At 42.1% G+C, this 27,803-nt stretch overlaps 1 protein-coding gene across 12 annotated transcripts in view; it reads left to right on the top strand.

Moving 5' to 3' along the window:
• kiaa1109 (KIAA1109 ortholog) overlaps window positions 1–27,803 on the top strand; it is a 72,881-nt gene that overhangs the window by 39,585 nt on the left and 5,493 nt on the right. For 3 of the 12 annotated variants that reach the window (XM_026152434.1, XM_026152437.1, XM_026152433.1), the window contains 36 exons: window positions 174–224; window positions 946–1,152; window positions 2,222–2,457; window positions 2,577–2,827; window positions 2,960–3,065; window positions 3,602–3,699; window positions 3,831–4,019; window positions 4,273–4,441; window positions 5,488–5,699; window positions 6,659–6,742; window positions 7,990–8,188; window positions 8,371–8,430; window positions 8,596–8,822; window positions 9,777–9,944; window positions 10,420–10,550; window positions 10,636–10,759; window positions 10,905–11,017; window positions 11,496–11,589; window positions 11,865–11,918; window positions 13,914–14,176; window positions 14,322–14,537; window positions 14,744–14,924; window positions 15,009–15,198; window positions 15,559–15,720; window positions 15,816–15,955; window positions 16,165–16,360; window positions 16,794–16,994; window positions 17,144–17,320; window positions 19,693–19,830; window positions 20,302–20,547; window positions 20,671–20,824; window positions 22,536–22,693; window positions 24,652–24,841; window positions 25,364–25,581; window positions 25,955–26,206; window positions 26,343–26,546. In XM_026152434.1, coding sequence (XP_026008219.1) covers window positions 174–224; window positions 946–1,152; window positions 2,222–2,457; window positions 2,577–2,827; window positions 2,960–3,065; window positions 3,602–3,699; window positions 3,831–4,019; window positions 4,273–4,441; window positions 5,488–5,699; window positions 6,659–6,742; window positions 7,990–8,188; window positions 8,371–8,430; window positions 8,596–8,822; window positions 9,777–9,944; window positions 10,420–10,550; window positions 10,636–10,759; window positions 10,905–11,017; window positions 11,496–11,589; window positions 11,865–11,918; window positions 13,914–14,176; window positions 14,322–14,537; window positions 14,744–14,924; window positions 15,009–15,198; window positions 15,559–15,720; window positions 15,816–15,955; window positions 16,165–16,360; window positions 16,794–16,994; window positions 17,144–17,320; window positions 19,693–19,830; window positions 20,302–20,547; window positions 20,671–20,824; window positions 22,536–22,693; window positions 24,652–24,841; window positions 25,364–25,581; window positions 25,955–26,206; window positions 26,343–26,546 — 6,059 coding nt within the window. The remainder of the gene's footprint in view (window positions 1–173; window positions 225–945; window positions 1,153–2,221; window positions 2,458–2,576; window positions 2,828–2,959; window positions 3,066–3,601; window positions 3,700–3,830; window positions 4,020–4,272; window positions 4,442–5,487; window positions 5,700–6,658; window positions 6,743–7,989; window positions 8,189–8,370; window positions 8,431–8,595; window positions 8,823–9,776; window positions 9,945–10,419; window positions 10,551–10,635; window positions 10,760–10,904; window positions 11,018–11,495; window positions 11,590–11,864; window positions 11,919–13,913; window positions 14,177–14,321; window positions 14,538–14,743; window positions 14,925–15,008; window positions 15,199–15,558; window positions 15,721–15,815; window positions 15,956–16,164; window positions 16,361–16,793; window positions 16,995–17,143; window positions 17,321–19,692; window positions 19,831–20,301; window positions 20,548–20,670; window positions 20,825–22,535; window positions 22,694–24,651; window positions 24,842–25,363; window positions 25,582–25,954; window positions 26,207–26,342; window positions 26,547–27,803) is intronic. The other 9 variants (XM_026152445.1, XM_026152442.1, XM_026152439.1 and 6 more) reach the window with 8 other exon arrangements.

The raw sequence follows: 27,803 nt of genomic DNA, 5'->3' as shown, positions 1-27,803 counted from the left end.
GCTTTGTTAATCCAGAGCCTTATCATAAATAACGTCTGAACTTCTAAAACATTTTAACAGTACATTTAATGTGAAAAATTGCTCTGACCTTCAAGTTTCTCAAATTATTTTACACTTTCTTCTTCTTCTTCTTCTTCTTTTTAATTTGCTTTCTCTTCCAACTACTTGCCTAGACTGGAGGATTTCCCAACATCTCCCACCAGCACTGCTAAACAAGAGTTTCTGTATGTTTATGCTGCATTTTAGGGGACTCATTAAACCAAAAGCATAACTTCCTTAAATGTACATCCATCATTTGTTTCAGTCATCTGTTTACCACATCTGTTTTCAGTGAGCATTTACAATGATCTGTCCCCATTAAGTTTGTGTAAATGAAGCAACTGCCACCTGTGGATTATTGTTGCTGACTTTTTTTCTTCTTCCCCAAAACATAAAATCATCTGATTTCTTTCTCATCTCACTTTTTTTCTTATAAAATGTCAGAAAAATAAAAGCGAGTCAGTGCAGTATCTCTTTGTACCAGTGAGAAGCAGAAAAACTAAATATTTGAGACGCTGAAGCCAAAAAATGGTGTCTCATTATCTATTCAACTTTCTTGTATTTGTTTACAGCATCCATGTTCTCTTCTAATGTCATCAATCTGATAAAAATCTGCAGTCTATTAATATTTAGTCGACACGATATCATTTTCCTTTAGCTGAGCCAGCCAGGCTTGCAGACCGTACATTCTTTGTTATTCATTCATAGCGTCACTACCATAACCGCTCATTACGTCCCTAAAAAAAACAAAAACCAAAAATGCACACACAAATAATTGCAGTCCTGAATTTGCATGGTGTTTCACTGTTTGGTGTCTAACCCCACCTTCATTCATAAGTCTACGTCTTCTCTATGATTGAGTTTTTTTTGCTCCGCTGCTTATTCCGGCTTCCTCTGTGTTTACAGAACGGTGGTCAAATGCAACATCGCCAAGTCTCAGGCCTTGTACAGCGCCCAGCGGGGTCTGAAGACCAACAACGCTGCTGTCTTCAAAGTGGGGGCCATCATGATCAACATTCCCCAACACCCGGCTACGCTGCACAGTATGATGGTCCGCAGCTCCCATCAGCTCTCCAAGCAAATCTCCGACCTCATCCGCCAGCCTTCTAATGCGTACGTCTGCTTCACCTATTCAGCTTTTCTCACAGCTTTTTTTTTTCTCCCCACTTCAAAGTAATCAATTTCAAAATGTGCTCAACTTGAAACCATAAATGAATCCACCATCCAACACGTGCTGTCTCTGAAGTGTAATGTTTACTCATTCAGTTCGTAATGTCTACTAAACAGACACGTTACTACAGCAGGTCCACACTGTCGCCCGCCTTTAAAACCTGTGTGTGGTCTGTTTCCATGGTAATATGCTGAATTATGTTAATATATTTATAGAGTTGTAGGTGTGCTTTGGGTATTAAAGAACTTGTCTATAATTTGATTTTCGCTGGAATGGAAGTCAGTATCTGCAGAGTTGTGAAAAATAACACACACATAACTGAATCAAAGCATTAGCAGTGACTTTTCCATGTGCAGCTTCCTTCAACGCAGTTTACCTCATAAGGCTGGGTGGATAAATCGGAGGCGCTGCTTCCCAAATCCAGTCCAGACATTAACATATTACATCATCGCTTGAACATGTAACTATGTAGCACTTTTCTAGTCTCACTGACCAATCAGTGATTTCCACACACATTTATAAAACACTTTACTTTCTACTTAAGCACTGTATCTACCCACACACTGGCGGCCAATTTAGAATCATCAGTTTAATTAACATGGACATTTCTGACTGTGGGAGGAAACCCACACAGCCAGCCACCCTCCTGACAACACAGCACACATAATAATAAACATAAACTCTATCAGTATTCCACTTTTGAACAAAGTCTCATCCTATGGAAGTAATTAAATCATCTGAAAGAAAAACAGAAATATTAACAAGAGGAGATTATAAAAAGAATCAAACACGGTATTGGGGAACAAGGCGGCATTTATAAACACATAGCAAACATTCATTAACGGCTCGCAGTAAAAGAACGTTTAAGAAGGGATTTAAAAGGCGGTAAAGAAGTTGATGGATGTAAGTGGGATTAAGGCTATGTAATACTTTAAAAGCCAAAGTTGCGGCTAAAGTAGAAAGTCATGCAATCCTGACCTCATGAGTAATTGTTTTTATGTTTTTTAACAGCCAACCTCCTAATAGGGAGGACACCCCCACCCCGCAACCCTCTGACAAAGCATCCAGCATCAACCAGACCCCTGTCGAGGCCAACGAGTTCCCTCAGCTTCCCGAAGGCCTGGAGAAGAAGCCCATTGTCCTCAAGTTCAGCGCCATGATGGATGGCATCACCATTGGCGCAGCCCTGCTCCCATCACTGAAAGCAGAGTACAAGATGGGCCGCATGAAGAGCCACGGCATGACGGGTGTGTGAAAATATATCTGCAATATTTATTTAAAATAATCGTTTTCCTCCCAGCCTTTTGTACCAATTTGCTGAGGTTAATGAGTCATGATATTCCTTCTCTCACCAACTTGTCTTTAGGAGCACAAACCAGTTTCACGTTTGAGTTGCCGAACCACAAACTTTGCTTCCAATCAAAAGTGTCCCCGGTGGACATGTCCCAGCACACTATGTCGCCATCAGCCAGCCTCACGCTGCCGCCGGTTACAATGTCGGGAGAGTACATCATGGAGGATCACGATAGTCACTCAGACCAGGGCTGGGCACCAGACGACTTCCCAGCAAAACAAGGAAACTACCTGCAGGGCAACTACCTGCGATGTGTAGCTGAGGTAAAAAAGTTATAGCAGCAGGTGCTTTAAGTAAAGGCCTGTTGATTTACAATCTGCATTTTAAATCTTTAAAGTTTTGTTATTTGTAACATCTAACTGATCTTTGTGTTCACTGTCCTCTCTCGTGCACAGATTGGCTCTTTTGAGCACAACCTGACCACAGACCTGCTCAACCACCTGGTCTTTCTGCAGAAGGTTTTCATGAAGGAAGTGAACGAGGTCATTCAGAAAGTGTCAGGTAATGTAACGTAAACCTTCTGGTTTTTCATTATTATTCTAATTATTATCTTTTACATTTTTAGAGACTTACCAGAATCACAAACACGTTACAGTACTGTATCCTCTATGTGCTGCTGCAGCAGCCGAGCTTTCCTCTTGGATCAATAAAGTTAATCTAATCTCAGACATCTGGCTTTTCCCCACAGCATTCTGTATCCTACAGCTGCTGCTTAAGTTGCTAAAAAATCGTTTTTCCTCAAATATCAATGCCCGATGCACTGCTACAAATCCACCCTTGTTTATTTCCACATTATTGATAGTATTTTGTTAAGCTCACCAAGCTTGATAGTAGTAGTGGTAGTTTTTTTTTTTTTTTTGCCATTTTAGAGAAAAGAATAACGATGGAGGCGCACATTAAAGAGGAAAAGCTGCAATTGAAGACTACAGCAGATTAATACTTGCACATCTGCCTCCGGTCCACATTGCCACAATTCAGCTATGTTTTATCCAGCTTGTGTGTGACCTGTAAGGTGTGTGTGTGTTCTGTTCTGCCAGGAGGAGAACAACCCATCCCACTGTGGAATGAGCACGACACCTCAACAGATGCAGACAAACCCAAAATCCTGCTTTATTCTCTCAGCCTCAGGTTCAAGGTATCTGATGTTCAGTTTGTTTCAGAAATGCAAAATTATTCTCTTTGGGAGAAGCTTTGTGTTGTTTTGAAGGGATGAAACCAGTTCAAGTTTTCTCTGTGGAGATTTTATTGTTGTCTTCGTGTTCACAGGGAATCCAGATGACAGCAACCACTCCCTCCATGCGAGCCGTGCGCTTTGAGACGGGCCTGATTGAGCTCGAGCTGTCCAACAGAATCCAGTGCAAGGCTCAGGCTGGAGGCAGCAGCAGTTACCTGAAACTCTTTGGAAAATGTCAAGTTGACCTCAACCTAGCCCTTGGACAGATTGTCAAGCACCAGGTACAAATGAAATCCTGCACGTATTCTCAAGCAGTTCGTCTTACTCAGCATACAGACACAGAATCCTCACTTCTTAACAGGTCCCGTTCATCCCGTGCTTTATCGTATCAGATGAAGTCAATTCAATTCAATTCAATTTTATTTATATAGCACTAAATCACAACAACAGTCGCCTCAAGACGCTTTATATTGTACAGTAGATCCTACGATAATAGATGACTATTTGATTCCTTTTCTCACTTTCACTTTAAAGGTGTATGAAGAAGCTGGCTCGGATTTCCACCAAGTGGCATACTTCCAAACTCGGATTGGTCTGCGGAATGCTCTGCAGGAGGAAATCAGTGGATCCACTGACAAAGAGGCTGTTCTCATCACCCTCAACAGGCCAGTGGTTTTCGCTCAGCCCGTGGCATTCGACAGAGGTTAGGATTCCTTTTTTTTTCTATCTTTGGTGTATAGGTCTTTTAAAACATGGGCTGCATGATATTTAATCTGTGTTTAAAGGTGATGATTTTTCTGACGTTCAAAGTTTCTCACAGCTTTCTTGACTGAAGCAGGATCAGAAGCCTCATTATGTACAATGAAGTCAGACTTTTCTTAACGTGGCAGCTTTATTGTTAAAGTTACTTTGGTAATTAGAGTGGGCATGTCCTTTATGAAAGTGTGTGTGTGTGTGTGTGTGTGTGTGTGTGTGTGTGTGTGTGTGTGTGTGTGTGTGTGTGTGTGTGTACACGTGTAATAAAGTTTGGTAAATGGATGTGACAGCTTAAAAGCTGTGACTATGTGAGGAAAGAACACAATGTAATGTGTTGTTGGATCCTTATCAAACCTGTCTGGGATAATTTGTTCCAAGTGATTACGTTTTTGCTTCTTTTCCATGTGTTTAAAAGTTGCTGCTACTAACTGATGTTGCAGTTAATGTAATAAACTCAAAACATCTACAGCTGGAAGCACCTGCTGAACTTCAGCTTCTGTTAACATTTTGTCAAACTCCCATTATACATTATTCATTGTTAGTGTGTCTGAATAATCTGACCCATCAAACACTTTGTAGAAATTTTAGAAACATGTCTGTCTGTTAAGATGACTCCGTCAGTCTTACTTAGTCTGGTTTAATAAGACTCAGACATGTAGCTGACATATTTAGGTGACATTACTGGAGAAAGACTTTCTGTTCCTTTTAATGTTGTTGGGTAACACTGAACAATCAACAGTATAAAGTATAGGTTTTAATGTTTTTATACTGTGTAACATTATTTCACACTTTGATGCCAATTCCAACACTGGTGGGTAAAGTGGGATGGGTGTGTGATTTTATTTAAGCTCTGGGAAAAACAGATTTTCCTTATTTAGATCCATATTTGGAGTTTTTGGTTCTTTAGCATCTCAAAATTTGATATAAATTACTTAAATGACATGTTAGATCTTATTTAATGTTTATTCATCCCACCACTGTGCTCTTCTGCAGCTGTGCTCTTCTGGCTAAACTACAAAGCTGCATATGACAACTGGAATGAGCAGCGTATGGCCCTCAACAAGGACATTCACGTGGCCACAAAAGAAGTGGTGGATAAGCTGCCAGGCATTCAACAGACCTCCGCCCAGGCATTCAGCACCCTCTTTCTGCAACTGACAGTCAATGACCTGGGTATTTGCCTGCCAATTACCAACACATCTCAGGTAATATGCTATGACTGAGTCTCCCAAGTGTCATTGGTCAGTCCCTTTGAGCGTTAGATTGTTTTCTTATAAATAATCTTATATATTTTTAAGTTCGGTTTAGGATATAAAGTGCACAACTTATTTTGTTTTGTAAAAGTTTTAATATATGCTGACTTGAAATACACACTTTGAAAAGTTATAAAAAACAAAAATCCCCAACAAGGTGCTCTGCTTGTGGCTCTATGGCTTGCTTCCATCACTGCTGCTTTTTTCAGATCATCCAAATTTGAATGTACTGATGAATCTACTAGTATACTGATCGCTAGTAGATGCCACAATCTGCAGTAGTTTTCAACTACTACAAGTTTTGGAAGACATTGATTTCCTATGTCTGCAAATACTCACTCACCTAGTGTAGCAGTAGGTAAACTGGAAATGCAGACTGCTTGCCTTCAAAGTAAAACTAGTTTATGTTGAAACATGTTGGTTACAGTCATAAGACACTGTCTTTACTTTGAAGGCTGCTGATTCCACCAAGCAGCAGCCAGCAACTTGCAGCAAAAACACTTGCTAACTGGTTAGACAATCCACATTTTTCCCTGGCTTCGGGAGATCCAGCTCAACACCAATCAGTCTGCAGGCATGTGAGACTGATGCCAAACTAACAGCCTTAAGAACTGTTCAGTGATGTTGAGCTACTCTTATCAGATCTTATGTCAGTGCCTCCTCAACAATTGCTGTAAATCTGTATACAGTCCCAACAGACAGGCTTCCTCACAGTTACTTTAAGTCAACATGTGCATGTGCATATTGGGTGTCCTATTTTTTTTTTTTTTTTTCTTTCTCTTTTTTTTGGAAGTGTGTCCTATATTTTACTGTACTCATTCATCATAGTTTGAATTATCCTTATTCTACTTTGCATGCTAGGATTGGAAAGATTTCAGATGCAGACAGTTATGTTACACTTATTTCCATAGAGAGGACAAGAACCAGTTACGGAGGGCACAAACTCTGAAGCTGGGGCCAGCTCTTCAGCAGGCCAGCAAAGAAATGCACGAAAAGTAACCAAAAGTTTATTACATCTCTTGGGATGGCTTGGTGTGAGGTGTTGACTGATACTGAGTGACGCTCTTCTATAAAACCTGTCACACTGCAGTATACTGCATCATAGGTGCTTTGTGGTTTTAAAAAAAAAAAAGCTTCTCTAACGGCGGCATAACAAGTAGTGAAGCTCGGGCTGGTGTTTGAGGTGTGTTTTCATAATAAAAGTTATGCCTGTTGGTATCCAGAGTATTGATTATGTGAGTGCTTTTAAGTTATGTACGTTTCTATATGCGAGACTAGATTAAGAATATAGTTAGGTGCAGTGTTGCACATGGTGGGCTCTCTCTACGCTTGTATGCATGTGGTATTTTGCATTGGCTTATATCTGGGATCTTGTAATAGCTGCCCCAAAATTGTGGTCTGATTATTTTCATCCAGCTGATTGAAATGGGCTAGTAAATAGTTCAGATACAGATATATGTATTTTCCTAATGATAATGATCAGACTGCTATTCTGGGACTAATGTCAGGTTAATCAAATTCATGTAATTTGGATGTGTGGGTTTCTGTTTGTTTGTTTTTTCTTCTTTAATCACTGATTTTCTGCATTTGAACTTGAAATGTACTGAAGAGCTTGGTAACACTTCACTCAGAGATAGATTTATGTCAGTAGCACTTAAACTTGTTCCCTCGAAGGTTTTAAAGTGGACCTGTCTTGTTAAGCTTTTGACTTATTTTCAGGTGGACTTGAATATTAAACATGCTAAAATAACAAACAAAAAAGTTTCAGACCTTTTGGATCTTTATGATGCCCAGTCTTTACGATACACAGTTCTGGCTCCACTCTTTCACCTGCCATTCAAACCTTCCGTTGGTGAGTTTTAGGCCATAAGAATAAAGATGCATTAAAGAGACGGTGCAAAGGGTGTTAAACCAGCTTGTGTGTGGAGACAGACTATACAGAGGCCAGAAAGATGTAAAAAGGATTATTTGTTTTGTACCGTGAATCATGTATAATCTAGAGTCCAAGCTAAAATGTTTAGAGCTGGAAATAAGCATAGCAAATCCCCTTTAATGTGCAATAATTTGCCATTGTGCTATTGTTCTTAATATTTGGTTAAGTTGATGACAGCTGTACAGAATGAAGTGTTGCCAACGCTTCCTTTTCCAAACAAATGGAGGTGGTTTGCCTTTCCTTGTACTCTCCCCCCTTCTCCTCTCTCCCTTGAGGCCAGAGTAACCTTTCTCCCTGCCATTCCACCAGGCCAATCACAGCATAGATTTTGACACGGGCTCTGCGCTGGTCCTGACCATCGAGAGCACACTGATCACCGCCTGCTCCTCAGAGTCCCTGGTGAGTAAAGGACACTTCAAAAATTTCTGCATCCGCTTTGCCGAGGGCTTCGAGACCTCCTGGGACGACTGGAAGCCTGAAGTCCGGGGAGACATCGTCATGAATGCTTGTGAGTGACACAGTTTATGCAAATGTTTTTATCTAAGTGTTGCAGAAAGCCATTTCAAATACAAATTCTGTACTGTGTGAGCCCGTTCACATTTGATTTGTGAGCTAGTGGGCAGAAGAAGACTGTCAGTGTGTCTCTATAGAGATCATGAAAGATATTTGTTTGTATGTACTTGTGTGCAGGTGTAGTCCCTGACGGTACATATGAAGTGTGTTCCAGGACTACAGGGCAGCCCTCTGCAGGCAAGTTCTTTTAACTGTGCTCTGGTCTATTAAATATAGATCACACCCTAGAGCTGCACAATGATATTGAGACTGTGTGGAAAATTTTATTATTTATTGCATTAATTTTCCCAACATCATCCACTGTTTTCCCTCTCACTCCTGGCTTCCTTTTCACCAAAACAGAAAGCAGCAGCGCTGGTACCTGGACTCTCAATGTGCTTTGGAAGATGTGTGGAATCGCCGTTCACATGGACCCCAATATCGGCAAGCGCCTCAACGCTCTGGGCAACACGCTGACGTCCCTGACGGGCGAGGAGGACATAGACGACATCGCCGATCTGAACTCTGTGAACATGGCAGACCTTTCAGATGAGGACGAAACCGACTCCATGTCACCCACCACGCACATGGTCAGACACCGCTCAGTTCGTTTTTTATTACAGTTTAGTTTGAATTCGGAAGATTGCTAAAGAGTAATTGTGTATTTCCGCCACAGCTGGATTCAGTCGTTCTTTCACAGCCTGACTTTAACGAGACCCGAGCAGCTGTTGCATCAGTCAGATCAGATGGTCTCCTTTAGAAGTTAGAAAGTTCTCAAGAAATATCTAAAAATATATATTTCCAGTGTTGAAAGTTGTGAAAAGAAAAACTCTAAACTGAAGTGGGAATATTCAGCTGTTGAGTTTACTGCCAGTCAGTATCGCAGGTTCAGAAGAAGAAGTTCAACATTTAGGGAAATGCATCTATTCTCTTATTTTGCAGCTGGTAATATGAGAAGATAAGTACCACTGTGGTGTATGTAAATTAGATAACAGACTGCAGCAGCAGCTGTTACCTTAGTTTGATGCAAAGACTGAAAACAGGGAATGTGTTGATAACTAAAGCTGCCTCTAAAACAAATTGGTTTGGGTTGTCTGGGGGGCTGTTATGAGTTTCTGCTGGTTTCCAGCAGCCTCACAAGATTGAGGTCACAGCTCCCAGCTAAGAAACACTCAGGCACGTAACCCCTCAATAAAACAGCAAATTGCTGTTTTTTCTCCTCTTTGGTTTTTGCACAGATTAAACAAACTGATAAAATGTGTTAGTTTGGGTTCTTTAGGACTGCCTATATTCTCCTTCACTAAGCTAACCAGCTGCTGTTCATTGTGGTGTCGCAGGTAAGCTCTACGATATCTTCTCATCGTGCTGTCGACAGGATAGTGTTTGTGGATTTCTAAAATGTTGAACTATTCCTTTAATAATGCATCAGTCCGTTTGAACAAATCCTACCTGGCTTGCATTTAAAAAAAAAAAAGCTTCAGAAGGCAAAGTCTGACCCAGGCTGTTCCACCTTTCCATTCACCTGTCCCTGCTGTTATTTACAGACTCCAGAGTTCAGCCCTCGGCTGACCTTAAGGAAGCGTCTGGTAAACCACATCCTGGGCCTCAGCCCCAGGCCTCAGAGCATATCTGTCCCCATCGACTACTTAAACTGTGCATCTCCTTGCCTACCAGGCAGTGGCAGAACCCAAAGACCCCTCTCCTGGGCTTGTGTATGTAGCCGCCCGCAGTGTTAAACTTTTCTCCAGGCTGGTTGAATCACTTACAAGGTCACATTTCAGGCACTTGCACTTAAGTGATGAAGGCTGTGGATTCCAAAATTCTGAGCTGTGTTATTTGCTTCCACTGCCCTCCTCATTAAGCTTCAATGATGGGTGAAAAGAAGTAGATTAGTGGCCCATAATTCCCTTTGGCAATAAAGCTTTGTTTCCTTCTTTCACTAGGAGTTGTGGTGGTGGTGGTGGTGTCTCTTATTTGTGACATGGCTCCTGGTGTGTGGATAATTCTACAGATAAACTTCTAATGATTGAATCACAAAAATGCACCTTTTAATCAGAAACTGGGACATCGGGACGATGGATTCTTATTGCACAATCTGTTGATCAGAAAGTTTGTCACAGTTGTCAGTCAGTTTAACCACATCTGTGTGTTTCCATGTGTGTTTGGTTTCCTGCTTTGGTGCAACAGGAGGCGGTTGACCCCAGAAGGCCCATGGTGTCAGGAAACCAGATAATTGATGCTCGTGGGAGGAAGTTCACAAAAAGGGTCATTGACATCCGAGAACTGAATGAGCAAGCCAAAGTCATCGATGACCTCAAGTAAGACTCCAGCTTTTTGTAACTGTTCTGTTTAAAGAGTTGCAACAACTAAGTGACTAGCCGTGTCCTCTTCTTACGAACGCAGGAAACTGGGGGCCAGCGAAGGAACCATCAATCAGGAGATTCAGCGCTATCAACAGCTGGAGTCTGTGGCCGTCAAAGACATCAGGAGAGATGTCAGAAAGAAGCTGCGTCGCTCCAGCATGAGGGTGAATCCCCCGTCTCTTTACCTTCCCCGAGTAGAAGTGCATTCGCCACAGCACCTTAACTTAAAATAGCATGAAATCATGCTAGGGTGTTAGTCATGTTTATCCTTTTATGGACCCGTTTGTAGCTGTGTTTGTTCTTTCCCAGGCGGCCTCTCTAAAGGATAAGTGGGGTCTTGGCTACAAACCAAGCTACAACCGCTCCAAAAGCATCTCAGCGGCAGCAGGCCGGCCACCTCTAAAAAGGATGGACAGACAAAGGTAACAAAGAAGGGCAGCAGGAGGCACCTTCCCTGGTATCAGATTATCATAGAAATGACACCATTAAGGGAGCTTCACTGTAAACAAACAGGACCATGTGACCTCTGTCTCACTTCTCTGCTGCTGCTGCTGCTGCTGCTGCCATTATGTTTTTCAAACATTTTCCCATTATCTTGCTGACAAAGAGGGACAGAGTGACTCACAAATTAGAATGTAGTGAAGAGGAAGTGCTCATTGCATTTTGTTTATAGTAATTATGCAGATTATCTCAGGATTAATGTAGTATTGATATTCAGGCAGTTCAGACCTTTCACAGGAGAAAAATATTTACTCTGGAGGGGTCAACAAATGCTCAACAATGACTTGAAATGAATCGTACTAATAACAGGCCGGGCTTTGACAAGTGTTGGCTGATTAAATGCCATATGTTCTGAAACAAAATCAAATAAAAATGAGATCCTCACAATGTTGGCTTCAGTTCCAGAATCGGAGATGTGGATGCAGATTTCCCAGATATCCGTGTGGACGTGTCCTCTCCGGCACCACGGGTCACCTTCAACATCCAGGACACGGTAAGCCTGCCTTCTTCATGTGTCAGATATCCATTGCTGTAGCACATTAATAGATTTATTTATAAATTAAAGCATTTCCAAACAAATCAATATTCTGTTTTTTGTTTTTTTAGTTTTGTGCAATTTTATATGCGATCATCTGCATCTCATCCATCATTTACATGTTTGTTTGTTACCATAACTGATCTCTGTTACAGCTGATTTGTACAGTATGTTGCAGTAGAAACAGAGGGATGAACTCTTGTTTTAAAAATAACTCTTCTGTCCAATTAAAGATTAATAATCAGGCTTTGGAGTCTGCACCTGTCAGTCCAGGAGATATATTCAAGGTATATGGTCCAAGAATAAAATTTAAAAAATGAAAATACATAACCAACGCTGATCAAAAACTTCTGTTTCCTCCTCTCCTCTGTGATTACCTTGACAGTGCTGACAGGATTTTGAATATGCAAAATCAAAACAGGATGATAAGACGGGAACTTTCGGCTATATGCAGTAGACATTCATTTGCATAATAAGTTAGATTTTGATTTATTACTGGTGCATGAGGATCACCCGGATTTATAATAAAACCTACTATTCCCTTAGCTGCTGAGTGTGAGAGTCAGCAATTCATCCCTGCTTTTATTTAGAATGACCTCAACCCAAGAAAGTTCTCAGAAAATCAATTGTTTGCAGAATAAAAACACTTTACAGTTGAATTGCTGCTTAATGAATTATAGTTTCACACCCCACACACACTCATCCTGTCTTGAAACTGCATAAAATAATCCAGCAGCTTTTTTCTTTTTTTTAACCTTAGTATATTGAGTGATTTCTAACAACTATGCATGGGTGGCCACTGAGTCACAGTCTGTCGGCTTTTGTTTGTCACAACAGCAGGTCCTTAATCGCCCCCAACAATACCAAAAACTTCACGAGGATAAAATAAATAATACGTTTAATATAAAGTCACCAGTTTACCTTTTAAAATGCCACAATCACAAATAATAACTCAGACATTCTGGGGAAAAGAATCCATTCTCTTTAACCCCACATCCCTGAAGCGGCATTTGTGGCTCATACTGTGAAGACGGCAGTCATGTGTGTTGAGGAGAATAATAACTATATAAGAAAACTTGCTTATTATTTGCGGGCGTGACTGCAAACATAAACTGCAAACAACTTTCATAACTGTGGCTCCCAAACCTTTTTCAGACAATCCTCTCTCTTCAGAAGCCACAAGAAAGTTCCCTCCCCCTACCCGACTGTTTTAATTACTTATTAACAATTTTTTTTAAAAAGTCCAAGTGAAATTTTAGGGTTAAACAGGTGGTCACAGGCATGTGTGAACGTCACATAATCCATCATAAAAGATGATTTTATTTTTAAAAAATCATTTATTTTTACTTAATTTTAACAAAACCAAGAGATTGAAGTCTTATAATGAAATGGTGACCTTATTATGTAGTTGCCAAGCAACCTGTAGCCACTTAAAATATTCGTCAATAGCGTAATCAAAATTCCTTTGATGACATGAGTTATTTAATCTCCCAAAGGAGCTTTCGTTGGGTTTATTTGCTCAGCACTGTAACTGAATGGTGATGAATCTGTTGTGCAGTTGTGTTATTTTCTTGGTGAGTGTAAATCTTTCTCTTTTTTTTTTTTCAATAAAATCATTAACGGTGAAATTGATAACAATAATCCTGATATTAATTAAAAAATTATAGTAATCTCTAACTCTTTGATGAAAGAACAAGACTTGCTCAATAAATCAATACCACATTCATATAAAACTCTATATTGTCCTATAAGGAGTATTTGTGTCGCAGATGGATTATTTCTAATTTAACTGATGCTCACCTCTGTCAGTGTGTTTGGGATCTGTTGACCCTACACAAATGGGCTTTGTCCCTGGCTGTCATAAGGATACTTCTACACTTTCTTGGGCATTTTTCTGTTGTCACCATCTTGAGACGGGGTATGTCATCTACTCATCCTCATCTTCTTCCTTTGTTTCAAGCTGTCATTCCTCTTCACAGAAAGTGCATGACCTCTGAGCTCCTCGGTGAACCGTTGCAGGCAGTAGTGTTCTGCCTCTGGACCTGCAGAAGTAAAAGATTAAATTTGATTTGAGGAGTAAACACAAATTTCAGAACTGATCAGTTAAACTAATTAATAAGGTCCAGTCTACAGAACACTACTTCCTTTTTTGGGTGGATTTCTGCTGAAGACATCAGCTCCAGCTCTCAGATTCCCTGGATCGATGTCTCCACGTAGGAACAAATTTAGACAGACATTAAACCATTTCCTGTGTGAGTTTGACCTTTTGTCCTTTTCTAAAGTTCCCTGAGGAGTCAGAGGGGGACCTGTCGACAGTCTCCATTGACGATTCATCCCATCCTCATCACCTCCATCTCCATCCCCTATCTGTTGTCGATGGTCATCACTCAGTTTTCAGTGCCCCCGCCACCCCTGCTGTCTTCTCACCCACACTTCCCTTCCAGCATGACGACATAAGGCGCGATGACCTGTCCTCTTCCTCCTCGGAAGACTCGGACAAGGACGACTTCGAGCATGACAGACAGCAGAGCTATCGAAGGCCTGTGTGAGTTTATTGCGTTTGTCAGTGCAGGCGTACTTGTTATGACAGTTAGGAAAAGAAAGCGCCATTAATTTCTTTTTTGTCTAAAAAAGAAAAGCTTTTCAATTTTCAGCATTCACTAAACGGTGCTGTCCTCCCTGATTCTCAGCCAAACGTCTCAGAGAAAGTCCTCGGGCTTTTCTGCTGTGAGTCAGTTGTTCAGTGAGCGCTGGCCAGGCACTCCTGCCAACCGCAGCTTCAGTGGCCCAACGACGGAAAGAAACATCGACTTTGAGCTGGATGTCCGTGTGGAAATCGACAGCGGGAAGTGCGTCCTTCACCCTACTACTCAACAGCCCGAGCACGAGGATGTTTCTTTGAGGAGGTGCAGTAAAAAGTTCATTTCTCAATCTGGGAAATGCAAACTCCTATTTAAAGTTGGTCTCACATTTCCTCCCAAATGTAGTATTAAGCGTAGATTAAATCAGACTCTATATTAGCAGAAGTACCTGAACAGCTGTGATGATTTATCCTCACTGGACAGAAGAAATGAGACATTCTATATTCAGATCAGTAATTTGGGTTTTATAGGAGCTGTGAGCGCAGCCTCCGAAACCTGGACCAAGAATCTCCTCCCAAGAAGAAGAAGCTCCAGCCCAACTACCCCTCTTCCAGCCATCTCCTAGCTGGAAAGAAGTGTCCCTCCACTCTGCCGACCAAATCCAATGACTTGGAGACTACAGTTTTCTACATTCCAGGAGTGGACGTGAAGGTCAGATTCTCCTACATCATCCAAACTGCCAAGGGTTTCTTTTGTGCTTTAAATAATTATTTTTTCCTTTATTTTTCCCTGCAGTTGCACTACAACTCAAAGACCCTGAAGACGGAGTCACCCAACGCCTCGCGTGGATCCTCTCTCCCTCGCACTCTCTCCAAAGAGTCAAAGCTGTATGGTATGAAAGATAGCGGCCCTCCAAATCCTCCCAATGCTGTCCAAAGCAAGACTAACTCGCTCCTACCTCCCCCGCCCCCACCTATTCCATCAGGTACTGAGCATTCCCTCATTTAATTGCATGCCCTTCTACCATCCATAATCGCCGCCGACACTAGAGTGCCACGCCTCTTCGATCCGATGATTTAAATCTACACGTGGACCGTCCAAATCAAATGCATGCGATTCCATCCCTTTTTATTTTTTTATTTTTTTAAAGGCATGGATCTAGAGGGCACCCTTTGATCAAACGGGTTCATGCATATTGATGCGCCCCACAGAGGGAGAGACTCAAAAAGACAGTTTAAAAGAACCTCTGTTAATATGATTCCAGTTTATTTGAAGTTCAAGAAACAAACTTCTGAAAGTGCTGTTAGAGTGTGGAGATGACTTTAACTTTCATGTGTCTTTGCAGCTAAAGGTAAGAGCAGTGGAGGGGTAAAGACGGCCAAGCTGTATGCCTGGGTGGCCCTCCAGACCCTGCCAGAGGAGATGGTGATCAGCCCTTGTCTGCTGGACTTTCTGGAAAAAGCACTTGAGACAATTCCTATCACTCCAGTGGACAGGAACTACACAGGTGTGTTTTTAAAACCAGTCCTTTGGGACAGTGTTCTTGGAGGAATTGTGTGTCTTGATATTCATAGTAAACTTCTTCTGATGCCTTTCCATCAGCTGTGGCATCCCAGGAGGAAGACATGGGTCAGTTTGATACAGTGGAACAGCTCGAGGAATCGACCACCTCCCTGGTTTCCTCTTCAACGTCGGCATACTCCTCCTTCCCCGTGGATGTGGTTGTCTACGTCAGAGTCCAGGTACTGATGAGCTGTCATTCGTGCAATTTCTTCAGAGCTGCTTTGGAATTTAAGTCGACTGTTTATATAAATAATAATTAATGTGTTACATGTAAGAAAAAACTAAAAGCACAAGGAAAGTATTATGACAAATAACAATTACAAGTCATAAATTTACACTAAAATGAGAATTTTAGTGTATGAAAACATCTACTGTCTTCTGTTTCCAGCCCTCTCAGATCCGCTTCAGCTGCCTGCCAATGTCCAGGGTGGAGTGTATGCTCAAACTGCCCTCGTTAGACCTGGTCTTCTCCTCTAACCGTGGAGAACTGGAGACCCCGACAGGAGCCCATGTGACAGACGGGTCACACCAGCCCTCCTCAACTCCACCCGGGCAGCATATCCCCAAACCACCTCCCAGCAAAGGTATCTAGAGCATGACTTCCCCGTTTATTTTGGCAGAATAATGGCGCTCTAATGTGTGCAGAGATACGTGAACGAAACAGTCTTTTAAAGTCTTTCGCACACCGTGAGAATATCTATTAGCTGCCACTCCATGGCATGTCTGAGCCCTGTGTGAGTTAATGTTGCTCGCAGCATGTTCTCCTGCATTCATTACTCTTCTCTCCAGTCTGTCTTTATGCCAGATGATGCATGTTAAGATGCATCTCAGGTCTTGGAAATCTGTGAGTCACTAAATGCACAGGTTTGATAGCTGGTAGCTCACTCCTTTCCATCCTGAAATTGTGTTAGTGCTAATGCATTAGAGGATGTTAGACTTATATATATCACAAGTGTATAGTGCTGTTAATGAGTGTGTGACTGGATGATTTCTTTTGTCTCTCCTGCCCCCTTCCAGCATCTCCGTTGTTGGGGAGCCCTCTGGGCAGAAGCCGTCACAGCAGCAGCCAGTCCGACCTCACCGGGCCCCCGAGTAACTCCTCGGGCCTCAGCTTTACAGCCTGCATGTCTGACTTCTCCCTCTACGTCTTCCACCCCTACGGCGCCGGAAAGCAGAAATCTGCAGTCACGGGGTTGCCTCCGGGCCAAGGGCCGTTAGGTATGCTAAACATTTGTGTTATTCTTATCTGTTAAAGATACAGGACTGCATTTTATCCACTAATAAATGCACCTCTTGTAGATAGGATTGATGTAAAACAATTACATGCCAGCTGATCCCATCACCCATATCTCCTCCCCCTCCCGAAGGTACCGTGGATGAGGAGTCGACTTCAGTGACAGGAAGGAAAGACTCTCTGAGCATCAACCTGGAGTTTGTGAAGGTCAGCTTATCGAGGATGAGGCGAACAGGAGGCCCCACTTTCATTGAGAGCTTTATTCCTCCTAAAGGGGGTAAAATGGACACCACCCTCATCAACATCTCAGGTACACGGTCGTCTCCAGAGAAAAACACCTGTCCATTAGACAGATAATAACAATATTGGGAAGTTGACACAATTCCTGCAAAAGTTGAGGTATATTTATCAAATATATGCTTTCTGTTATGCAGCACAAAGTTATACAAAGTAAAAAGTTGTCAGTTTATTTTTGGGTTTATAGAAGAGTTTGCAACAGCAAAGGAAGGTGTTTGTCAAAGTGCAATGTTCAGGGGGGGAACTTGTTAAAAATGGATTTTAGGGCAGAATTATCAAAAGCTGATTTGACTTGTGATTATTTTCAGCATTTTTATGTTCTCATGACTGCCCACATAAATACACTGAGCCATTTTAAGATGGCTGCTGAGTCGTGAGGCCTGCTTCTTGAAGGACTTTGCTCCAGCATGGTGCTGTGTTGATTCTGCTTTGATACTGAACCACGCAGAGCTTTGAAGATCCATATCTTCATGTTGTATCTGTCGTCTGCTAACGTGGGGGGACTGTCAAATATACTGTATGTTGAACTACTGGAACTGAACACTGCTAAAGCTGAGGTTTGTGCTGTTGTCAGTCCTTTAGCTTAGTTATGGTGTATATATAGAACTGGTTTTGCTGTGTGTTTAAAAATGATTCACTCTTTGCACTCTGCTTTTCATCAGTGCTTCTTTTTTTTTTTTTTTGTTACTTTTTAAGCCCCGATTTTCAGCCCATCACCTTTTCTTCTACGTCACAGTGTTGGCTTGTTAGAGGATGACGCACAAGCGAGTCAGTGTTGCTAATCCGCTGGTTAAAATTCCCACAATCCTTCTCTGTGCACAGGGAGAGTGGTAGGGAAATGAACACTGACGCGGACCATAAATCAGCTTTTAAGTGCATCACTTAAATTGCTTTTAAGGTAAAACATCAATCATGCAGTTGGGGGTGACATTTGGTAAGCAGCTGCAGTTTTTTAGAAGGGTTAACTAAACCTAAATTAAATTCTGAAAATAGGCGTAAGGCAAAGAATTTTAGTTAACTGGAATAAATCCGGTTGCATGTGTCAGCACGCACAGCCTGAGGAGTCCTGGGCAGATGTGCTTAACAAGACTGGGACTCAGTGTTTTTGTTGGCCATCCTTTCTGTGAACTGTCTCAAAGTTGTCCCAGCTCAGCAGGAACTTTCACAACGTTGTGTTTTTTTGGAACTCCTGCATAGTGCTAAATATTTCATGTTCACTAAAAGTGGGAATCGAGAAGCTTGCCCCTTTCTTTCTCTCTGTAAAGCAGTCAGAAATACAGCCAGAGTATATGAAGTGGAAGTGACGTACAACAGATGCGAACCCTTTCAGAGAATCATCTTTAAGGGATATGAAACTCTGTGTTGAGTACTCAATCATATCAGCAGCACCGTGGGAATGTACTCCAGCACAGAAGCAGGCTGTTGTGACCCCAGCTCATCGGAGGGTAACTGCAGTAACACAAACAACCAGATGAAAACAGCTGAAGGCAAAAATGTTATCTTTTTATGAAAGTGATGAATACAAACAGTGAAGCCAAGCAAAGCACAAAGTAACAAAAGAAGTGGTGAAAGAGCCATGGGCAAATGGTGCTCGTCAGAACAAAGAAATAAAGGGCTCCGAACTTGAATTCCATTTAAAATTTACCAACTGATTAAAAAGAAAATTGGAAAAATAGCGAAAGAGCTTTACGCCATTAAACAGCCAGATTAAACCCAAACAGTTAGAACAAGCAACCTTAAAACCCGAGTGTCACTTTACAATAAAGTTATTCAACAAACCCTGTCCGGTCTCCAGTGCACAACCTTTGCAACATGCAGCTGCAGGTATGCACGATAAGGTGTCTGCAAACTAGTAAAGAGAAAATGAGCATCTGGAAGCACAAACTGCTGACAAGCAAGTTAATAAAAAGAGAGACAATGACGAGCTGCTCATACCAAATCAGCCTCCCTGACTGACAGATCACAGCCACTTTTCAGAGCAGGTGTTGGAAGGGCTGGTGCACAGGCCTGGGCACCAGTCCAGTCATTCAGAGGCGGGCCAGAAGCAGCAGAAAGGCAGGATGTATGGTGAGTGTAGGCACCGATCCTGGAGAGCCTGCGTGTTCAAAAAGAAACACTCCAAAACGGTTAGCCACACTGTAAAAAGAGAGTGGGAACATCAAGAGCTCTAACGCAGGGTTTGAAATAGGCATCTCACAGTGAGTGCTTGAGCTGCTGAATGGGACATTTTACAAGCACATAAATGAGACTGAAGAATACGTCTTTCCAATCTGTGAGAGTAAGTGCATACTTTTCCCCCTGTAGCTTTTAGAACTGTGGCCTTATCCTGTGCAGTCTTATAAAGAAGTCTTTCACATGCTCACTAATGTGATATTCTTCCGTCAGCTGTGTGTGACATCGGCTCGGCTTCCTTCAAGTACGACATGAGAAGACTGAGCGAGATCCTGGCCTTCCCGAGAGCCTGGTATCGTCGAAGTATCGCCAGACGCCTCTTCCTGGGGGACCAAACCATCAACCTCCCACGTGAGTGCTCAGCGGTTGCACTCGGGTGTTGTGATGGCCGTGTGTTGTTTACGTTGCCGGCTTTTAAGTTGTTGTAGAATTTCAGCTTTTATGTGGCATCTGACACAGGGAACAGTGAGCTTTTCCAGGCTTCTGTCAGTGCTGATCTTTATTTGAAATGATCAACAAACTGATGTGCTTTTACTAAAGCGAGATATTGTTGGCTTCTATATAAATCTCTGCACTGCCTCTCAGATGGGTTTCTAAAAACAAAATCTTTAACTCGGTGCAGAAATGAGTGAACATTTCTCCCCAAAAATTCTGATATGAGCACCAACATCCACCTGCTAACCTCTGTGCATTTAGCCTTTTTTCATTTTTAATATCCTGTCTCACTGGCAGTCCTTTAGCAAACATTTCCTGCAGTCACTTTACGTTGACATTTACAAAGGTGTCCTTTACTTACCTCTTCGAACCTTTACTTCGCTCCAGCTTCCGGCCCCGCCACTCCTGACTCAGCTGAAAACGTCACCCATCACCTGTCCCCCGAGTCCAGCCGGAAAGCTTACTGGAGAACGTGGGACGGCAGCACCGGGACGCAGCACGTGCCCCAGTCCCCCAACGTCTTTTCGGAGCACTCCACCGGAAGCAACATGTCCCCAGGCAGCCTGGGGCACCTCAAGTCCCCTGCACCTGGTCGCACCAGGAGCGTCTCTGACTCCTCCGCTCCAAGGAGAGGTAACGGGGAACATTAAATGCCTTTTGTTACCGGAGTACGAATCTTCACACCCAAAAATCCAGATAAGGAAGAAAAAATAACTGCAATTAATTTTTTCCTATTTTTTTTTATTGTTTTTTTAGATTCAGTCACAAAAACATCGACTCCTTCATTTGGTAAAAATGGGAAGGCAGCAGGTCAGCAGGGGTCGCCGTGGGAGACGCTGGTGGTGTTTGCCATCAACCTAAAGCTGCTCACCGTCCAAATGAACATGAGCAACGTGATGGGAAACAATACGTAAGTGCATCCAACGCTGTGCAAACACGTGCTAATAATTAGGATTTAATGGTTACTCTGGTAACTCAAACACAGAAGCGATTTAAAATTATTGACTATATTTTCATTTATAGAATATCTTGGCCACACTTGTCCAGTTTCACAAATCATGAAAAAAAAAAACATTAAAATCAAAAGAACATAAAAGAAACTTTAGGAAAACAAACACAAAATATCATTAAAAATGAATTAGCAGGGGGATTATGCACTAAAGGAAGAAAAACACTAATTAAATGGATGAGAGATAAAAATCTTTCATCTGAAAGTATCTCATGATTTTCAATCAAAGTATATTTTTTGGCTGCCCCACTTTAACGCTTGTCGATGGCTACAACAGACTCTCATCTCATCTCAACAAGAATCAATTGCCAACAACATATAAGTGCCTCAGAAAAGCCAGGCATTTTCACAGCCACACATCAGACAAAATCAGGCCTATTTACAACTACAAGGGTCTGTATTTTCTTTAGTATCCTAACGGGTGATGCAATCATTGAAACCAGCCTTACACTTAAAGTTGCTTTCAATATAATCCTTAGTTATCTTATACCCGGCCCTGTTGCAGTCCCTCAGTTCATATGTGGTTTGAAACCAGCTGATTTAGTTCCCTCCTGAGAGCCTGAGATGTCCACATTATATTATCCTTTCCTATTATGGTATCATTAAGATCCAAGAGGAGAAAAGCTATTGGAAGCTCTCTTATAGATTGGTCTGAATCCTTAAGTTTTTTGCTCGCATGCTGATCTAATTGTAGCAATTTTTGCTAGTGTAAGATAATGACTTAAGTGAAAGATTCCACGCTTGAACAGTAAATTACTGACTGGAAAACACTCTTCATCATGCATTGTAGCTCTAAAAGCAAAACTAAAGTTATAAATTTAACTTAAGAATGTTACTGTCTAAATAAAACATAGCCAACATTGTTTATTTACCTTTTTACTGCAGTAAACAGCTGTTAAACTGGTGTACAGATGCCTCTGGGGTGCTTCTCCTGCACTTCTTATCACCCTTTATTGTCCACTCTTATGGGTTCAGTTTAACTCTACTGCACTGCTGGATTTTACCGTTCACCACAATATGGTGTCAGTACACCCCTGATCTCTACGGTTGAGGCTGAAGTGCAGAAAATGATGCTGAAGCAGTGGCAAACACAGCACCCTCATAACTAAGGCTGTACTGTTTTATGAGCTCTGGGTCTCCATAAAGTTAAAAAAATAACCCTCTTCCACAGTGGAAGTGTGTGGGCTCCACAAACAACACACACCTTCTGCTTCTTTCTCACCAAGGCAAGACAGTACACTTCTCCAGCTCTAATTAAATCATTTATGAGCTCAGGATATTCTTCCTTCATAAAAACTTTTATGCAAGGGTGCAGCCTGGATTTAAAGCGAGAATTGTATTGTCAAAATAGCTGCACTTGGATATAAGCAAAAAGGCAATAACACATCAAACTGATGAAGGTGAAACGCACAACGACACGTTAGAAAACACAGTTGACATGTTGACTTGTGAAAATGGGTTTAGCGCTCAGAACTGGCTGTTCGTTTCTTCCTCTGTTACCTGTGTTTATTCCTTGGAAACTTCTTGTGATGAGTCATTTATGTTTCATACAGAAGCCTTCTACATTATTCAGCAGCATTTCAGGAGCGCTCACAGTTGTTTGTCCCTGCAGCTGGACGACCAGCGGGCTGAAAAGTCAGGGCCGACTTTCTGTCGGAAGCAACCGAGACCGAGAGATCAGCATGTCTGTCGGCCTCGGCCGATCCAAGCTCGACTCCAAGGGCGGGGTGGTGGGTGGCAATATAGACGTGAACACCCTGGAGATGGTCTGTAAGTAAACAAGGCATCAGCTTTTCAAACATCTGGTGTTTTTCTCCAACTCGTTAGCAGCTTTTATTCTAACAGAGTGTAAATTGTGGATGTGGAGCTGAGCCAAAGTTCAGTGCTAGAGTTCTTAAAACACTGGGAGCAGTAATGGAATATTATGCACATACAAAAATGTTTACTCTGCTAAATAGGCATAAAATGCATTTTATTTTATATATTACATTTAATGTTTAAATAGGCTAATATATAGATACAGCAGCCACTTGGAAGCTGGAAGCAACTCAGTGCATTTAGGCATGCAGACATAGTTAAGGCAACCTGCTGAAGTTGAACCTGAGCATCACAATGAGGATAAAAAGGGGATTTAAGTGACTTTGATGGTGGCTGGAGCATGGCTGTTGGTGTCAGACAGCCTGGTGTGAGTATTTCAGAAAAGGCTGATCTGCTGGGAGTTTCCTAAACAACTGTGTTTTAGAAGTTTAGAAAGGCTGGTCTGAAAAAAGGAGAAAATATTGAATGATGAACATTTCTTTCAACAGGTCAAAGGAGAATAGTCAGACTGTTTCAAACTGACAGGAAGGCAACAGTATCTCAAATAAGCTTTGTTAAAAAATCAAAATGTGCAGATGAGCATATATTCTTAAAGCGCATGGAGTACAGCAGCAGAAGACCACACTGGGTGCGACTTCTTTCCGTTAAGAACGATAAACTGAGACTAAAATTCACTTTTGCACAATAGACGATTGGGGAAATGTTGCCTGGTGTGACCAGTCTCGATTTTGGGATAAAATCATAAAACGACCACTTTAAAAACAACAGTTGCGGCTGCTGGTGTAATGATGTGCAGGATATTTTGTTGGCACGCCATGGACCCCTTAATACAGCCTAAGCATCATTTCAGTGACACAGCCTGCCTGAGTGGCCACACTGTGCCCATATTCTGATGGCTATATCCAGCAGAATATTACAAAATGTTATAAAATGCAGCTCTAGCTTGTTCTTAAACTTGACAATAAATTTGTTGAACTCTAAACTGGAACACCTTTGGGATGTAGAGACTGAAATCATGGATGTAAAGATGACAAATCTGAAGCAGCTGTATGAGCCCATCATGTCAGTATGGACCAAAATCTCTGAGGGTCGAACATAGTCCTAGCAAAGTGTAACTAATGAAGTGATCAGTGATTGCATATTAGATCTTTGTTCATTGAGTTTAATATCTAAGCACTGATCACTGATGCTTCTGCTTGAGATGCAGTCAGCTAAAGAAATTACTTGTTGCCTGAAATCGTCCCTACTCGGTGTCCTCTCTAGATGAACTAAATCTGCCACAGTGTGTGTGAAGCACACGTCACCTTCTCGCCTGTTCACCTTCAATAGTTTATAAATAGACACAAAAGCGAATATTTACAGCAAAATGAATCATTTTAACTTTGGTATAGACTAAAAACATAAGAACAAGGTGCTGAGCCATTTTTATCTGAGAGGAGGCTTCACAGTCAATCTCAGCATGTATTTAAAGACACTGAAGCCATGAAGCTGTGGCTGGATGTGTGTGACTTTATAAAACTATTATTAGACCAAACATATTGACATGTACCAGTTGTGGTTTGTACCTACCAGAAGCCTAAAGCGTTTTCATGAATGCCAGTTGAATATCTTAACACAGGTTAGCACCATTTTTAGATGATATGCCTTGTTGGTTGTGGAGCTGTGAATTTAAGCTTTCAGGGCTGTGGAGGAGGGCAATCATGCTCAGACACCATACAAAGCAGCCATGTGTAGTGTGAGTTCTGCTATGTATGGTTGCACCCTTGGTGTTGTGGTCCAGCAGCAATAAACAGGTAAACCAGAAGAAGAAGAAGTCAGTCCTTACTTACTAGAATCCACTGATTTTGATGTTGAGAGGTATGGGATTGCTTGTGCGCTCTCATTGGTAACTACTATCGTGTGGTTTGCAGCCCACATCTCAGAGCATCCAAACCAGCAGCCCAGCCACAAGATCCAGATTACCATGGGCTCCACAGAGGCGCGAGTGGACTACATGGGCTCCAGCATCCTAATGGGAGTGTTTAGTAATGCTGACCTGCAGCTGCAGGATGAATGGAAGGTCAACCTGTGTACAGTGGACACCAGCCTATCAGAGAAAAGGTGTGGTATGATGTCAGCGTGACTGCACTGTTCGGCACAACACGATCAATACAGCACTTTTAGATGAGTCATGTTTAGTGCCATTTATTCATTTCATTCTTGTGGCCATCAGAGATTAGCCTGCTTCACGTCTCCATGTCTCTGTACTTTGAAATGCAGATGTTTTCTCTACAAAGAGGTTTGTATTCAGTTTCTGAAGTGTTGAAACACAAAGCACACTAACTAGAGAGCACAATTTCAAAGCATCGCGGGTTATGAAGAAAAACAGACAATTTGCTGACATTTATTGCCCACGTTTCCGAATGCTCGGCAAGCCGAACAAAATTATGTCTGGACTCGAGGGTTTGTGTTTGTATCTAGTTTGAACACAAGAATACACAAATTACACGACATTATGTCGAGAATATATGCCATTTTCTTTCACCTGTGAGCCATTTATGCCTGCTCTCCTTTCCTTTGTTTCTTGCAACAACCTTTTTCACTCATCTGCTCCGTTTCCCTCCCCATCTTTTCTCCTTCCAGTGAGATCTTCATCCACGGAGACCTGCAGTGGGACATTTTCCAGGTGATCATTTCACGGTCCACCACACCAGACCTCATCAAGATCGGCATGAAGCTGCAGGAGTTTTTCACTCAGCAATTCGACACCAGCAAGCGGGCCCTCTCCACCTGGGGCCCTGGCCCCTACCTGCCCCCCAAAACCCCCGTCGTCAACACTGACAAAGGAGCTGCAGAGCTTTGTAAGCATGCCTCGTTCCATACTGCTGGGTGAATGTTGAGCACAGTCTGTAGCATAATAAGGCGCGCACAGCAAGCTGTGCTGCTTGCAGGAAGTGAAATGATTTGTAATTCTAATAAGCTTAATTTGTAAACAACTTTTTCAAATAGTTGAAAAGGTTGTTTAGCAACTGAATGTAATCAGCCTCGCTCATGAGATAATCAGTAACGAAACAGGCAGCATACATTTTAAAGATTGAGGGCTTTATAAGGACAAAAACAACATGACACACTAAATCTGATCCTGTTAGCGCCAGCAACAAGCCTCGTGTTCCAGTCAGAATTCATTTGTCCGCCTGCTTCTCATTTTCCCTCCTAACTGTCTTTGTCACGCAGACATGGATGCGGCCCATCACCGCCACTGGCCCGGGGTGCTGAAGGTAATCGCCGGCTGCCACATCTCCCTCTTCCAGACGCCCTTGCCTGAGGATGCCGTGCAGCTTGGCGGGTCGATGAGCCTCCATGGCAATCACATGACTCTGGCCTGCTTCCACGGGCCAAACTTCCGCTCCAAGTCGTGGGCCTTGTTCCACCTGGAAGAGCCCAACATCGCCTTCTGGACAGAGGCACAGAAAATCTGGGAGGATGGTGAGACTAAATGTTCTTTTTAGGGACTCGTGAATATTAATATTATTCAGTCGAGATGATGCTCAGTCCTGATGAACAGGTCAAAACTAAATATATAAAGGTGCATCTCTTTATGAATTGTTTCTGTTACACACAGGCTCAAAAGACGACTCTACCTACATCGTGCAGACACTGGATTTCCATCTCGGCCACAACACGATGGTCACGAAGCCGTGTGGTGCTCTCGAAAGCCCAATGGCCACCATAACCAAAATCACACGACGGCGACATGAAAACCCTCCACATGGTGTTGCTACTGTCAAAGAATGGTTTAGCTACGTCACTGCAATGAGAAACGAAGGTAAACATTTCAGCAAAATTGTGTCATTCATGTGTGCCCATTTGTTTAGTGGAAAGCCTCGTCAGTGGGCCGTTGATGCTCGCTTATTTGGGATCGAAAGGCTTGAACGCGTATTTAAAAAGAAAATATTTGGGATTGGAAAATACAGGGAAACAGTTGAATCTGATTACTGTGGTTTGGTTTTGGAGCTGTCCAATCAGAGTCAGCGTGGGCTGATGGGGGACCTTAAATAGCCTGAGGCTGAACTTAAAGTATCGGATAGAGCTGGGCGATAGAACGATAACGATATGTGTTGCGAAATAACTTTTCCTCGATAGAAAAGTTAAACTATTGCGATAGACCTAGTCTCTCTTGTCCTCTTTTAAAAAAAACAAAACAACAACAAACAAACAAAAAAAACCCAACAACAGCCGATCCAAATTAAGTAGCGCAGAGCCGAACCAATCACAGCCGCAGTGTCACGTCACGTGACTTGTTACGTACAGCACAAGTGCCAAGCCGCACATGTGTATTTGTTTGGGACTCAGCCAGCCGCCGTGCCGCCCGGTAATGGAGGAAATGAGTGCGCCGACTACAGAAAAATCAACCGAGAGCGTGAGCGAAGGTTACCGAAGAGAAAACAGATGATGGTTCCAATGCCGGAGAGATTGTCGAACGGAAGAGCCAAAGAAGTTCTGTAGTGTGAAGGTATTTCGGCTATTACAAGTCTGACAAAAAAAAGAGTAGCGTGCACTGTAAATGTGCCGAAAGCAAGTCTGGAAATACAATAAAGCGGTGCATGCTCAGTCTCTGACTGGAAGCGCTAATTCGTCATTCGCTTTTGTCAGACTAAAGTAACTGTTAAAAGTGTTTGAAAAGCTGAGCTATACAACAAGGAGAGATTGAGAATTTCCTTTTAGTTCTCAGTTTATTTGATATTGACAAAAGTTAGTCAGTTTTGTCTGTTCTTCTGTAAAACAAACTAAGATTTATTTTTAGAATTAATATTTTGTTTCTAAGTGGAATTGACAATTTAGTCTGTTTCGTTTGTTCTATTTTGAAACTTAAACGCTTTAGCGGCTGCCTTTTGTGTAGTTTGCAATATTTGCCTTTATCTGAAAAAGTCTCATGTTTCTTTAGTACATCTACCCTGTTGAACTTATTATGGGAAATAAATATTTTAATCAAAACAAGCTGCTGATTATTTCACATTTTACTTGTGAGCAACGGCACATTTAAATCTTACAAATATAGTTATTTGGCTTATATCGTGATAGA

This window comes from Astatotilapia calliptera, chromosome 19 (assembly GCF_900246225.1).
Source record: "Astatotilapia calliptera chromosome 19, fAstCal1.2, whole genome shotgun sequence".
Lineage (NCBI taxonomy): Eukaryota > Metazoa > Chordata > Actinopteri > Cichliformes > Cichlidae > Astatotilapia > Astatotilapia calliptera.
This window is presented reverse-complemented; position numbering and strand designations above follow the sequence as displayed.